This window comes from Mesoplodon mirus (assembly GCF_964341445.2).
Source record: "Mesoplodon mirus genome assembly, chromosome: 7".
NCBI lineage: Eukaryota > Metazoa > Chordata > Mammalia > Artiodactyla > Ziphiidae > Mesoplodon > Mesoplodon mirus.
This window is the reverse complement of record NC_138983.1, coordinates 85,678,133-85,693,785: the sequence shown is the minus strand read 5'-3', so window position 1 is coordinate 85,693,785 and position 15,653 is coordinate 85,678,133. Positions and strand designations below refer to the sequence as shown.

General features: G+C 44.2%; 1 protein-coding gene across 1 annotated transcript in view; it reads left to right on the top strand.

The window, feature by feature from the left end:
* The window catches only part of LOC309808842 (uncharacterized protein), a gene marked incomplete at its 5' end in the record, with an annotated part of 172,158 nt that overhangs the window by 73,694 nt on the left and 82,811 nt on the right, over window positions 1-15,653 (top strand). Inside the window, one exon of the mRNA XM_082629414.1 lies at window positions 1,802-1,866. Within this exon, the coding sequence (XP_082485540.1) occupies window positions 1,802-1,866 (65 nt within the window). The remainder of the gene's footprint in view (window positions 1-1,801; window positions 1,867-15,653) is intronic.

Genomic DNA, 15,653 nt, shown 5'->3' with positions numbered 1-15,653 from the left:
GATGTAACCCGAAATGTCCCAGGGCCGGGAAGGGACCAGGGACCCTGGAGACCATCACACAGCCCCCACTTGAGGCCACACCTTTCCTTGATCCCTAACAGGAGTGAAGACAAATGGGCAATGGAGTCCCTGGTCCAGGCGGCACACCCTCGCAGCACAGCAGCACTTGAGCGCCAGATGAGATGGAGACATTTCATACGCTCACTATCTTGACGGCACGGAGACTTCTGGGAGGCTTCTGGAGTCCGGGTACTTGTCCCGCGCTCCTGGCGGGCTTTGGCAGGCGGACTTCGGGTGTCCGCCTGCGCAGGTGCGCCCCATGATGTGTGCGTGTTGGCGCACGCGCACCGTCGCCGCCCCGCCCTCGCTTGCTGTGCGTGCCCAGGTCGTCGCTGGCCGTCGTTCCCCCGTCTTGGCCTCTTGCGGGCGAGCATTTCGGGGCCTGCGGGGCGGTACGCTGTCCGGGCCGGCCGGCAGCCCGCGGGAGCGGGCTGTGCGGGCGAGGGTTCTCGTGGGCCGGGCGGAGGCTGGAACTGTGACCTCCGAGCTCGAGCCGCGGAGCCCGCGTTTGGGCCGGAGTGGCCGGGCGGCCGGCGGCGGTGCAGTGCCCGACCATGTGCAGCGCGGGGCCAAGCGAGGTCCCGGGAGGGACGTGGGCCCAGAGCCGGCTCCTCTGGCCCAGTGGTCTCGGGAGGCGGAGCGGAGGGACCCCGAGAGAGGAGCGCGCCCGAGGAGCAGCCCCCGGACCGGAGCTTCGGGAGCCCGGGGCCGGTGAGCGAGTCCCGACGGGGTAGGTGTTGCGTCTGCAGGCCTGTAGTTGGTTGTGGAGCCTGCGGCCCTTGGAGAGCAGGGCTTGGGGTAGCCCGCCCCGGGCCCCGCGGTAGAGACACCTGGAGGGTTTGACCGCTTCCAGGAGGTGGAGGGGCCGGGCTGGAGGACAGGGCTGGCTGCTCCGGATGGGGCTCCCCTGGGACTTGTGAGCTCTGGGTGTCCTGGGGGAGCAGGGTCCACAGGCTCGGCCGGGACGTGCCGCGTCTTCCCCTCCGTCCAACCCCGATCCTCCACCACCTCCTCGTCCTCCCCCTCCTGTCGCCGTCTCGGCATCTCGCACGTGTGTCTCGAGGCGCGTCAACACCTTGGTTGTCTAATATAAGCGTCCGCCGCCCCCCTGGGTTGTGCCCTGTGGAGTCGCCCAGTGTAATCGGTGCAGGATGAGTCTGCAGGGCTTCTGTCCTGCTGCCTCGGGTGAGGAAGGAAGCGATGGGGCCTGAGGAGGGAGATGACTTGTCCTAGACCCTCACCGGGTGTGCACGTGGGGTCACTCACAGGACTCCAAACTCCTAGGGCAGGTGTTCTGTCCACTTAAAGTCAGTTTTAATAAAAGATGTTTTTGAGCGTCGCACTTAAGTTTGTAAAGTTTGTACAAATCATTGCAAGACTGAAACGCACCTGAGTGTGTCCCTTTATTCTGGGTGTCCTGTGGATTTTCTGATCTAAGTTGTTAACAGACTGAGAAGAGATAAACTATAAGCGTTTTTAAATTTCACATTTAATGACGGAGGTTTATTTTAATAGGATTCAATGTACACTCGCTACGGAAAAATAAAGTATCCCCTCAGGTACCAGAGCCACGTGGGAGCTACAGACCTGAGGGTGGTTGCTCCCTCCTTATTCTCACAGGCCCTTCTGAAGGTGAAAGGACAGGTCTCCCACAGGTGTCTCTTGTGGAGCGCGGGGCAGGTGCTCGTGCACCCCGAGCCGCTTCAGTCGTAGCTTCACTGCCTGCGTTTTCCTTCTCCAGGTCCGCCTCCACTGTCACAGTCCTGCACGTTGTTCCAAGAGCAGCGGAAAATGAATCAGCCTCTGGTGAGTTTTGCTGTTTATGTGTTTACCTGCTGCTGTTCTTTTGTGATAACACCTTGGGAGGCGAATAGTTCAAAAGTTAAAATGGGAAAGTAGGAGTAGGTAAAAGATGTGATTAGACAAAGTGTAGAGGAGCAGGTCAGTACCAAGTGTTTCTGGCAAGTTCTACGTGTAGATCCCAGGATCCTCTTAGAGCCACAGTACAAGCCTCGTGTTCTTGACATTTGTGGCAAAACACCATCCCTTGCTTGACTTACATTGTCCTGCCGAAGCACTTTTGTTCTCGAGCGTTAAAAGGTTTCCTTGAGGATCCCGCTGTAGGCCGCGAGCCTTCCTGAGTGACAGCCCCTAACGTGTTGACGTTGGTGCCTGCCTTGTACTTCCTGTAAGCTGAGAGCGTGCTGTCCAGGGAGCACTCAGTGCATATAAGTTGTCTGTTCGGTAGAACACCGTTGTCACATAGGTACATTGTTTCCAGTGCTCAGTCGAGGGATGCAATGAGGATCATCTGGAAGAACAGCCTTGTCACCCTTCCAGTAAATTTCCCTCTTTGTCTCTTACAATCTCAGAGGGTCGCGTTACACACCATGCAGTGAGGTCTCTGGCAAAGATTCTTGTTTCCCAGCTGAATTGTATCGTGCAGCCTGCGGTCTTGGTTCTGCCCCTCCATGGAACCTGATCCGGTTGAGGTGACCTGGCATCCAGCATACAAAGCAGTGGAGATTTGCCAGTCGTCACCTCAGACCACTGTCGCCTTGCCATCTGCAGAGTCTGCTCTGTTGGTTTCTGTGACAGATCTCTCCTTGCTGTCTTCCTGACTGATTCTTTCTTCCGCCCTCTTTGTGTGTTGTCTTTTCCCCCTTGGTTCATGACTCTTCAACCCGTCTGATCTCACCCTCTGGTGCTTTTCACCTCCAACTCTGTCAGTTCTCCCACCTGGACCAGATAGATGCCTCTGTCCAGCCACTTGCCAGCATCTCTATGGAGTTTGTCCAAAGGGCACCTCGGATTACTAGATCCAGTAGATCCAGAAACGATTATTTACAGCTCCCCTGCCCCTTGCCTTGTCCTGTTGTCCCTGGCGGCTCATCGTTGCATCATCCAGCCTGTCACCTGCCCAGAAAAATGAGTTCATTGTAAAGTCCTTCTCCATCCTCTGTTACCACGTTGTGGTGTGAGGCTTGTTAATGTCGTCTTCTGAATGGTTTTTATTCGTTCTCCTTCATCCCATACTTGCTACCATTAAAACAGCTTATCTGTTCATTCCTGTAGTTACAGAAACTTTCCTTCTGTGCCGCTCCCTCTTTCGTCCAGCAGCTCAAGTGTATTCTCCACGCTGAGTATTTCTCCTAAACTATTAATCACAGCATTTTGTCTGCATGTGGGAAGCACTTTAGAGGTTCCCTGGGTGACTGGACAAACGAGGTTGCCGTTCCGCGGAGCCATTAACCATCGAGCCCAGCACTGGCGGGAGGTCGTACCTCGCCGATGATGCGTTTGGATGGATCTGTGGGGTAAAATCCTGATCGGAGAGGCTTAGGAGAGAGGAGTGGGAGAACTGGGTTTGTTCTGGTCCCAACTTTTTCAAGACATTTTGCTGTGACGGGGAAAATAGAAACTGGACAGTAGCTGGGGTAGGAGCTGAGGTCCGGGGAGGATGTTGTGTTGTGTTGTGTTGTGTTGTGATGGGAGAAATAACAGTGGGAATGATCCAGTAGATGCGTGTGGGGGAGGGGAGAGCTGCTGCCCGTGGTCCTGGAGTGGGGAGGGGATGGCTGAGCAGGGTTGCAGGTGGGGAAGCCCTCCGATGGCTTCTCTGTTCTCAGGGAAGCAGCTCCTCAGCTGAGGGTGAGGGTGAGGTTGGGGGTTTGAGGGGAGAGCAGAGCTCGGGGGCCCAGCTCCGTCGTGACCATCAGCACACAGTGCATCCAGCTGGGAAGACTGTACTTGCCTCCCTGCCTGAAAAGCCATCTCCTTTCTTAAATGTGGGAGTAATTACTCCTTGGGGAGCCTATGTAATTACATGGGTGCTTCTCAGCTCCAAGCGAATTGAGTGCCAGTTCTGGCCACGGACATTTTCTTCTCTGCTGATGGAAGGGTCCCCAGAGGAAGTGTCCTGCTTGCCTGGCTCTTGGCCTCGAGGACCCTTCACACCATCTAGTGTTGTGTCTTTTATCTTTGACATAAGCATCAAATGTCTTCAGTTTCTGCATGTGATTTTAAGACGCAATTCTCTGCTTCCAGGAGCTTCTGTGCTCCTCGGGAAAGGCACTTCACAGACCTAATTAGGGGAGAGGACGGGAATCCTGCCCGTCGATACGTAGGGAACTCCAGAGTGCTGACAAAGCAGAGCCTGCTTTTATTTATTTATTTATTCGTTCATGTTAATTTTTTATTTGTTTACTATTTAACTTATTCAGTTTCAGCTGCGTTGGGTCTCTGTTGCTGCGCGCGGGCTTTGTTCTCTAGTTGCGGCGAGCGGGGGCTACTCTTCGTGGCAGTGCGTGGGCTTCTCATTGCGGTGGCTTCTCTTATTGTGGAGCATGGCTTCTAGGCATGCGGGCCTCAGTAGTTGCGGGTCGTGGGCTCAGTAGTTGTGGCACACAGGCTCTAGAGCGCAGGCTCAGTAGTTGTGGTGCACGGGCTTAGTTGCTCTGCAGCATGTGGCATCTTCCCGGACCAGTGTTCGAACCCGTGTGCCCACCATTGGCAGGCGGATTGTTAACCAGTGTGCCACCAGGGAAGTCCGAGAGCCTGGTTTGAAATGCATTGTCAGAGCACGTGGCTCAGTGACTCGGGGAACGGGGACGGCCCTGAAGTGCCCAGGACTTGGGTAGCTGCAGAGGTTGGCGAGGCTCTCAGAGCAGCGTGAGGTGGACTGGATGAGGCTCCTGAGGTGCTGGTAAGGACCTCCTTCCTTAGGATGTGGGCCTCCCGTCAGGAAGAGCGGGACGTGAAGGCAGGCAGACCCTGAGTTTGACTGAAGAGCCTCCCCTCTGTGCTGGTTTTGGTTTCTTCCTGTGGAGAAACTGAAACCTTGTAATTGGGACAGTGAGTCATCTGATCAAAAGATGTCATGTGTAGAGACTGTGGACGGCATGAAACGCGGGGTGGGGTGCAGTGGGTGAAGTCAGGGGGACTCTGGGCTCCAGCGCGATGCCCGACAGGAAGGGGCGAGGCCGCGGCGTGTTCCCGCTCATCCTAGGCCCCGGTAAGCAGTATGGACGTTCCCTTGGGGTTTTTCTGAATCGTGAATGAGGTTGAGAGTATTTTCACGTGCTTAGAAGCCGTTTCTTCTTTTTAATTGGTAGACAGTCTTTAGAGCAGTTTTAGGGTTATAGGAGAATCAGAATCGAGCAGACAGCGCTTTCCTATACCCGTCCCTCTGGGTTCCCTCCCTTGGTAACATCTCTGGCCTGTGTGGCGCGTCATCTCAGTGATGGCTCGGCATTGACACCTAATTCTCCCCTGGAGTCTGTAGTTTATATCAAGGCTCACTCTCTGTGTCCTACTGTTCAGGTTTGGACAGGTGTGATGACCTGCAGCCACCACTGCAGTGCCACCCAGAACCATTTCACTGCCCGAAACATCCCTGGGGGCCACCTGTTCACCCGCCCAGTGCCCCCAAGCCCCCGACAGCTGCTGGTCTTGTTACTGTCTGTGTATTTTTGCCCTTTCGAGAATGTCACGTAGTTGGAGTCCTTCATTCTGTGGTCTTTTCAGACTGGTGTCTTTCTGTTTTTGTATGAAGGGCCTGTTCATGTCCACTGCCCGTCTTACTGCCCCAATGCTTTCCTGTGTTTTTTTTTTTTTTTTTTTCCTGTGCGCGCGCCTCTCACTGTTGTCTCCTCTCCTGCTTCAGAGCTCAGGCTCCGGACGTGCAGGCTCAGCAGCCATGGCTCAAGGGCCCAGCCGATCCGCGGCATGTGGGATCCTCCCGGTCCGGGGCACGAACCCGTGTCCCCTGCATCGTTTGGCAATGGAAGGCTTCCAGAAGCCTCCCCCTTCCATTGCAGCTGAGGAAGCAGCTCCTCAGCTGAAGGTGTGGGTGAGGTTGGGGGTTTGAGAATAGGCAGTTGGAAGAACTCCTCAGTCTGGAAGACACGATGTGGGAGGGAATCTGAGTAGCTCACGTAACGTGTGTATATTTTATTCACTAAATCTTGAGTTAGCTCTTAAGATTGAGAAGAAGCAGCATTAGGGAATAATAAGCGAGCTGTCCTCCACATCCTAAGACACGGTACCAACTGAGACTATAAATCTGCAGGTCCAGATTCATTCACAGATGGTAGGCTGATGGGAAGCTGTTAGCCAGAGTTAGGGGGTTAGGGAGCAAATCCCCAACTTAGATTCTGTAGAGGGTAACAACCTGCCTCTCTCATGCAGGGGGAGATGGAATTCTCAGCTCAATGCCTCAGGACTCCGGTCCATTATCATGGCTGTTGTAATCTGTTTCTGAAGTGGTCTTTTCTACAACATTGAAAAAAGTGACTGCATTATCCTGAACATTTTTATCAAGTAACAAATCAGCTGATATAAATGCATAAAGTTGGCTGAAAGCAGGCCAGGATTTCAAAGCCCCTTCGGCATGTCTAGGTTGGGCACACATCATGGAGCCTAAGAGTTTATTTAGATGGGGAATCTTAAAAAGCTGCGACTAAAAGTGACCATGAAATCATCCAACTTTTAAGTTTGAAAAAGGCTCATTCTTTTTCATATGTAAAAAAGCATTAACTGAGTCATTAAATGAGCTTTTAAAAAAGCCTCCTGTCAAGAGAGTGACAGATACAGAACTTTAAACCCATGCCTCTGGGGCCAGTGCTCTTTCTGTCATAAAATGTTTCTCCCTAACATTTGATGAATCAAAACATACACACACACACACACACACACACACAATGTTAAGACCCAGTGTTCACTCTTCAACTTGCTTTCAGCCATATGGAAACTTTATGGATTGAGTCTTTCAGATATTATTTCAGAGCAGATAAGCCAAACGCTATTTCTCTCACCTGGCTCCAAGCCCTGTTTAGTCTTCTCCAACTGGGTGTAATTATTCACTAGGGATCTCACCTATTGTTCAACACTCAAACTTGTGATGGCCATGCTGTGGACTCCATTGTCTTGAGAGGAAAGTTTACACACCAAAACATTTGGGTGGGTGAAAGGAACACAGGAGAGGAGACTAGAGGAAAGGTATCGGTAAATATGTAGTGAGTTGTTGCTCTTCTACCTTGATTATGCCTAAATGGCTGTTTTTATTAACATGAGCTTGTGCTACATGCTTGATGCATGACACACGCAGACTCCCTTAACTTAGAACATAATTGTGGCACATGTATCTCCAGCTACAAATATAGATACCAAAGAGCCTAAGGAGCTCTGAGAGTCACATACCTTCATTTATTTTTTTGACTTTTTCTTTTTTTGTGAGAATTGAATAGAAATAAAAGCTAAAAAGTATCCCTTATTCACCTAGCAATTTCTTCTCATCTTCCTTTTCTCAGGTAACATCTCTAGGAATCCTCCCATACCCAGGAAAAGATAGTTTCTCCTGCTCTTTACAATCAAAACCCCCTGGGCAACCCTTTCTCATACCTTTTATAGTAGAGTGTTGAATTGTGGATTTACTTGTCTGAATCTTCTTTAACCTGTGAGAAAATTGAGTGCAGGGGCTGAATCTTCCAACAGTGTATCTTCCAGTGCCAAGCACAAAAGCGTCAACTAACATGTAGCTTTAAAAAAAAAGTATCTTGTACATATTGTAAGTGTTCAATACATTTGTACATCAAATACATGAAATAATCAAGGCTGAGAAATATGATAGGAAAAAATTAATATTAAGGAGGATTTATAAATGAGTAGAAAGGGGATTTTAGGGAAGAAATCATGATTTAAGATTATTGTTTTTTTTTAACCTGGTATATGTTGCGGATTGCTATAGAAGAAAAGGCAGTTCAATACTTTGAAAATGTGTGAAGTCTATATTCATTAGTTCATCAGCTAAAATAAGGTGGTATGCACACAGCTGCTCATCTTTCAAAATTTTTCATAAATGTCAACTTGTTGAAAATATTTTGAAACTAATTTTTCTTTACCTTTTAAATTCTCTTGGAATTAAACATGGTGATTTACCACTAAGACCTTCAAGATGTATTAATTTATTTAGGCCACCATAATAAATTTGAGAGAGTCTTTGTACAGAGATGCATTTTAAAAAACACAGTTAATCACCCAAAAGTAATTTATAAAGGAATTCAAATTTTAACCATTACTCATAAAAAAAGGTGAAAAAAGGAATTAAATTCATAAAAAGTTGAACATTCTTAAATCTTCATCCCCCTACTCAATTTTCTTGTAGTTCACAGTGCTGCAGAATTCCTAATGCAGAAATCCTCAATTATATCCAGCACTTTTTGGCTTTTCCCTTTTCTTTACAAACCCTCCATTATTTTCTTTTTCTTTTTTTTAAATATCTTTTTTGGAGTATAATTGCTTTACAATGGTGTGTTAGTTTCTGCTGTATAACAGAGTGAATCAGCTATATGTATACATATATCCCCATATCCCCTCCCTCTTGCGTCTCCCTCCCACCCTCCCTATCCCAGCCCTCCAGGTGGTCCCAAAACACCGAGCTGATCTCCCTGTGCTATGCGGCCGCTTCCCACTAGCTCTCTAGTATTCTGTATTTGGTCGTGTATATATGTCCATGCTACTCTCTCACATCGTCCCAGCCTAACCTTCCCCCTTCCTTGTGTCCTCAAGTCCATTCTCTATGTCCGTGTGTTTATTCCTGTCCTGCTCCTAGGTTCATCAGAACCTTTTTTTTTTTTTAGATTCCATGTATATGTGTTAGCATACAGTATTTGTCTTTCTCTTTCTGACTTACTTCACTCTGTATGACAGACTTTAGGTCCATCCACCTCACTACAAATAACTCAATTTCGTTTCTTTCTATGGCTGAGTAATATTCCATTGTATATATGTGCCACACCTTCTTTATCCATTCATCTGTTGGTGGACATTTAGGTTGCTTCCATGTCCTGGCTATTGTAAATGCAGCTGCAATGAACATTGTGGTACATGACTCTTTTTGAATCATGGTTTTCTCAGTGTATATGCCCAGTAGTGAGATTGCTGGGTCGTATGGTGTTCTCTTTTTTAGTTTTTTAAGGAACCTCCATACTGTTCTCCATAGTGGCTATACCAATTTACAGTCCCACCAACAGTGTAGGAGGGTTCCCTTTTCTCCACACCCTCTCCAGCATTTATTGTCTGTAGATTTTTTGATGATGGCCATTCTGACCGGTGTGAGGTGATACCTCATTGTAGCTTTGATTTGCATTTCTCTAATGATTAGTGATGCTGAGCATCGTTTCATGTGTTTGCTGGCAATCTGTATGTCTTCTTTGGAGAAATGTCTATTTAGGCCTTACGCCCATTTTTGGATTGGGTTGTTTGTTTTTCTGATACTGAGCTGTGTGAGCTGCTTGCAAATTTTAGAGATTAATCCTTTGTCAGTTGCTTCATTTGCACATATTTTCTCCCATTCTGAGGGTTGTTTTTTCGTCTTGTTTATGGTTTCCATTGCTGTGCAAAAGCCCCATAGCAGTATTGTGAGTGTCACTGAAGCAGACTTGGGTCCACTTATCCACGTGCAATAAACCCAATCTACTGACACTGCGTTGTGGTGAAAGTGCCGTGTTTTATTGTAAGGCACCATACAAAGAGTCCGGGACAGCTAGGTTTCAGCAAAGTGTTTTTAAAGGCAAGGTGAGGGAGGGGAGTCCCAGGATATGTGATCAGCTTGTGCACAGTTCTCTGTTTGGTTGATGGTGAGGTTTCAGGACAGTGTCACAGGGGTTTATGTCATCAATTCTTTGGCTCCAGTAGGCCTGGGGGCTATGTGCTCATGGTCATTAAGTAGTTAACCTTCCATTTGGTGGGAGTTTTAGCATCTGTAAAGCAGGAAATGTGCATCAAATACTGTTATCTATGTACTTCAGAGAGGAGCTAAAGTAGAGGATATGGGGGAGGGGTCTATCCTAGGAAGGCCCCAGAGGGTCCTCCTCTGTTACATGAGCCCTGATGTTCTTTCCAAAATCCTCTTAAAGTTGAAGACAGACAGATTGGGTTTCCATTTTTTTGCTACCAAAAGCATCCTAACTTATACACTTGGCATAAAAATACTTTACTAATTTGGTACCTGCTCAGAGGTCTTGCTCAGGGCTGTACACAACTCCAGCTTGTGTCATTCACATTGACATTATTATGAATGGTACCCCCTGGAGTTGTGCAGTCCCCAACTTTCATAGTTGTAAAAGGCTGTGCTGCTTTGTATCTGCTCATCTTTCCAGCTCCCCTTCAGTTGTCTTACATATGTGAGCTACAGTTGAGTCAGTTCCAACTACTTTTGCTCTCCAGAGGAACCATGGTATTACTTGGGCTTTTTGTGATCACTTTGTTCCCAATGCCAAATACAGATTCTTCACAGTTTGTTCATCTGACAGAGTCGTGTTTATTCTTTGATGGTCTTCTCAGATATCACCTTTACTCTAAAACTTTTCTGGTCACATCATTTTCCTGCCATAGACCCTAGGCACTCATAGTAAATGACTTTATCAAATGTAAACATAGCACTTTGTGTACATTTCTATCAATGCATCTCATGATGGTTTTATGTTAGTCTTCTGTACTGACCTATGTGCTTTTTGAGCAAACAGATTTTTCTAATTGTGGCCTAGTAGAGGAAACCCTAGCACACAGCAGATGCTTAAAGGACTCTCTCTTTGTGGACTGTTTAATGTATTCATTAACACTCATAATTCACTGAATGAACCAAATCATTTAATATTTACAGTTTTCCACAGCAAGATCTTTTTCGACCCACCGCCTAGAGTAATGAAAATAAAAACAAAAATAAATAAATGGGACCTAATGAAACTTAGAAGCTTTTGCACAGCAAAGGAAACCATAAACAAAATGAAAAGACAACCCTCAGAATGGGAGAAAATATTTGCAAACAAAGCAACTGACAAGGGATTAATCTCCAAAATATACAAACAGCTCATTCAGCTCAATATCAGAAAGACAAACAACCCAATCAAAAAATGGGTGGAAGACCTAAATAGACATTTCTCCAAAGAACACATACAGGTGGCCAACAAACACATGAAAAGATGCTCAACATCACTAATCATTAGAGAAATGCAAATCAAAATGACAGTGAGGTATCACCTCATACCAGTCAGAATGGCCATCATCAAAAAATCTACAGACAATAAATGCTGGAGAGGGTGTGGGGAAAAGGGTACCCTCCAACACTCTTGGTGGAACTGTAAATTGGTACAGCCACTATGGAGAACAGTATGGAGATTCCTTAAAAAACTAAAGATAGAGCTACCATATGACCTAGCAATCCCACTCCTAGGCATATATCCAAAGAAAACCATAATTCGAAAGGATGAATGCACCCCAATGTTCACTGCAGCACTATTTATAATAGCACGTGGAAGGAACCTAAATGTCCATCAACAGAAGAATGGATAAAGAAGGTGTGGTACATATATACAATGGAATATTACTCAGCCATAAAAAGGAATGAAATAGTGCCATTTGCAGAGATGTGGTTGGAACTAGAGATTGTCATACAGAGTGAAGTAAGTCAGGTAGAGAAAAGCAAATATTGTATAGTACCATTTATGTGTGGAATCTAGAAAAATGGTAGAGATGAACTTATTTGCAAAGCAGAAATAGAGTCAGAGATGTAGAGAACAACCTTACTGTTACCAAGGGGGGAAGGGGTGGGTGGGATGAATTGGGAGATTGGGACTGACATATATAACTACTATGTATAAAATAGGTAACTAATGAGAACCTACTGTATATCACAGGGAACTCTACTCAGTGCTCTGTGGTGACCTAAATGGGAAGGAAATCTAAAAAAGAGCGGATATATGTATATGTATGACTGATTCACTTTGCTGTACAGCAAGAAACTAACACAACATTGTAAAAGAACTATACTCCAATAAAAATCAAATAAAAATTTTAGAGTTTTCAATCCCCCATTATCACATATATCCAGCTGCAGCAATATTTACTTCTCCTATCAGTTGCCAGTGTCAACTAAAAAAACCCAAACAATAGCAGCATAGTAAGGAGAAACTTCACTCAAAAGGGTAAGTGCAAGGAGGGGCCTATTGCAATTGGGGGAGGAGAACTATTGCATTAGGGAGAATGCTGTGACCCTAAGATCTGCAAGCCTCTCAGTGGTTAATCAAAAGGGGTTTTTCTTCTCTTGAGAGGAAGTAACAAGGGTATTAAGGGTAGGGTGTGGGCAAATGGGATAAAAGAGTAGCTTGAGTGGATGGTAGATCATAGAATATTTTACCCTGAGGTCAGCCTGTTCTTAGGAGAGATTATCTGTTGACTCAGTCTGACAGTGAGTCCGAGTTCTGGAGCCTGGAGGAAGGAGTGAAACTTTACAGTTTGATTAATAAGCAGTTTGTTCCAATTGATTAGTAGGAATAAACACTTCAGATGATAATTTATGAGACAAAAAAAATGGCAATTTGGAATATCTTTGTCTGGCATTGCCATAGGTAAACAAGAGGAGGCATCTGTGGTGGTTCTTAGGAATAAGCTGTTTTCCACAACACAAAGGGCAGAGGGATATCTTAACTTTTGCTGTTTTCCAGGATTCGAGGGCTCAGGTAAAATTCCACATTGTCACTAATAATAGTTTTCAGTATCGAAGGACACAATTAGACTATATAAAACTTTATTTTCTTTTGCAGTGGTCATCACACAGCCAAGCAAATGTATCCACTTGTTAAATTTAATTACCTTTTATCTTAGAGAGTTCCCCCAAATTAAATAGGTCGGAAATTTTTATAAAGAATCAAATATTGCTTTCCTGTCTGAAAAGTGTGGACTGAGTATCAGAGACTTATCAGATTCCTTTCAAGCTAAAGTCACTTTCATTCACTTGATAAGACTGTAGAGGGCACAGTTGGACTGAAACAAAGTTTGAGTGAAAGAGTGTGAGAACTTTATTACACCTAGCTAATATCCAAATGTGTGCTGTCAGTGATTCATATCTGCCTTTCAGAGCAACGGTCTTTTAAAAAATCTTTTTGAAAGAGGGTTTTCTTATTTGTCACTTTACTTTCTTTTTAATTAATCCTAACAACATTTCATGTGAGAAAGTGTGTTTGAAGAGATAGAATTATAAATGAGTCCAGCATTATTGTTATAGTCCCTGTATTAAAATGTTACTGTAAGCTAAGGCAAGGAAGTCAAAGATAGTAGATTAAGAGAAAACTGCTGGGGCAATGAGCAAGCATTATTAAAAACAAGTGACAGGTTTGTATTACTCTATTGGAAGTAGCATATAGTAGTGGAAAGACTAAGGAATTAGTTGGGCTATCCGTAAGCTATTTGAAGCACAGCTTTTCCAAAGCTAAGTAAAGTTTTCTCTAATCATCAGCTAATTTGTGGTTTCAAAATCCTGTAGTGTTCTTGATGCAGTTACCACCAAAATGAAGCATGCCCTTCTTCCTAATGGTCTACTCCTCCCCTTCCTTGTACTATATGTGCAAAACAAATGACATATACGAACTCTTTATGTTCTCTTTTCACCCTGCTTTCATTCCACATTGCACCAAGATTTCATTTTCCACATCAGTAATGGCTTTATAATTTCCAAATTCAAAGGTTTTTCTTCTGTCTCATTTACCTTAAAATCTCAATTGCCTTTGATTTTTTGCTCCTCAGATGACTCTTACCTTTTTGCTGTAATTGTGTTGACTATGTACTACCTGTTACTCTTTTTACATATTTAGCAAATCAGTTTGTTACTTTGAGTGCTTCTTTTTGATTTTTCCCATTCCATTATTTTGGGAATTCACCATACTTCTGTATTTTGTGTGCTGGTTCTCCTCTATCAGACTATTGATTCAATTTTATGTTTCCAGCTAAAACCTGCCATTGGATTGGCTATTACCTCAGTGGGAAATGGCTATGGTATCCATGTAATGTACTCTCACTAAAGCCCCAACTTTGTATTGCTAATTGCCTTCTAAATATTCATAAATGGATGTCTTGCTATTCCTTGAAAGATAGCTATTCAAAATCATTTTTCTCTCCAAACCTAGTCCCTCTTTCTGATTTTCTCATTCTTCTATCTCTGCCATAGCCTTTAGATAGAAAAAAATTTGACTGTTTTTTCAACTAACACTCTGTAGGCTCCTTGCTATCCTCCTAGGCCAGGTCTTTGGGCCAAGGTAACTAGTGTCTGGATCCATTAGAAAGTCCAAGGGGGCAGAATTTTCTTTATGCTTTGTTCATTAATGTAGCCTAATCACAAAGGATGATAACTAGCTCAATTAATATTCATTAATAAATGAATGAGCCCAAATACCCAAAGTTAGGTTCTCCTATTATTTATTTTACATTAATTACCAGATGAATATTTTTAATACCACTTTTGTATTGCTGCTTTTCTGATCAGAAACTTCATTGAGTCTATTTTGTCTCTTTTTTTCTGACTTTTAAGATTGTCCATTTTTCTATTCTAAGGAGGTCCTAAGAAAGTGAATTAATGTTGTGGGTAAGAGTGAACGTACTGGAGTTAAACAGCCTGAGTTTGATTATTGTTCTTTCATTTACTAACTGGGACAGGTATTTAATTTTTCTGTGCCTTGATTTCTACGTCTTTAAAATTGAGATAATGATCACTGGATTGATGTTAGGATGAAATAAGTTAGTGCGTCTTAAGCACTCAAACAGTGCCTGGTATTTAATGAATGCTCAATATGCATTATTATTATTATTATTATTATTAACCTCTACATTTGAAAAGCGTCTGTACAGTCAGTGACATCCAGATGTTTAATAGAACATATCCCATCTTTCAAACAAAATTTTACATGTAATCCCAATAACTTTATGAAATACAAAATAAGTGTGGCTTTGATTATTTGTACCCTCCGCTCTTTCATAAATTCATAAATGTCCTTGACAAAATCCCCAAACTCCAAGAACTACAATTTAAAAACCCCTGGTCTCAGTAACCTTTTTTCTTTTTTTTTAATATTTATTTTTTTGGCTGCACTGGGTCTTAGTTGTGGCATGCAGACTTCTTAGTTGTGGCATGCGGAATCTTAGTTGCAGAATGTGGACTCTTAGTTGCAGCATGCATGCGGGATCTAGTTCCCTGACCAGGGATCAAACCCGGGCCCCCTGCATTGGGAGCACAGGGTCTTACCCACTGGACCACCAGAGAAGTCCCTGGTCTCAGTAACTTTTGATGTAAGTATTTACTGATTGACTAAGTCATGTTGAAAACCATTAGATTGTAGAAAGAGCAGGCATTTTAATAATACATCTATTATATTGCCTGTCTCAAGTGAGGGTATTGTAAGACAAGGAAGTTACATTTGAAAATATTATGTAACACAGACAATTTATATCTATTTTAGTAAATTTAGATCAAAGGAATAAACTTTTTTTATAATAAATGAGGGGTAAGTTTGAATTACAAATCATACTTAAGGAATCAAAGTGTTGTGTTATTATAATTGTCATATATAGAATAAATTATTTGCCCTTTGAGCATTTGGAGATGACTTAAAACATTATTTGTTTCTGAACTAAACCTAAAAGATGTAAAAAGCATTTTCTAAATGATAATATTGATATTAACAATACTTAGCCTTTTACTTTCAACTCTGTAAGCTTAGTAAAACTTCAGTCTTTATTGATATCCCCATATCTAAAAGATATTT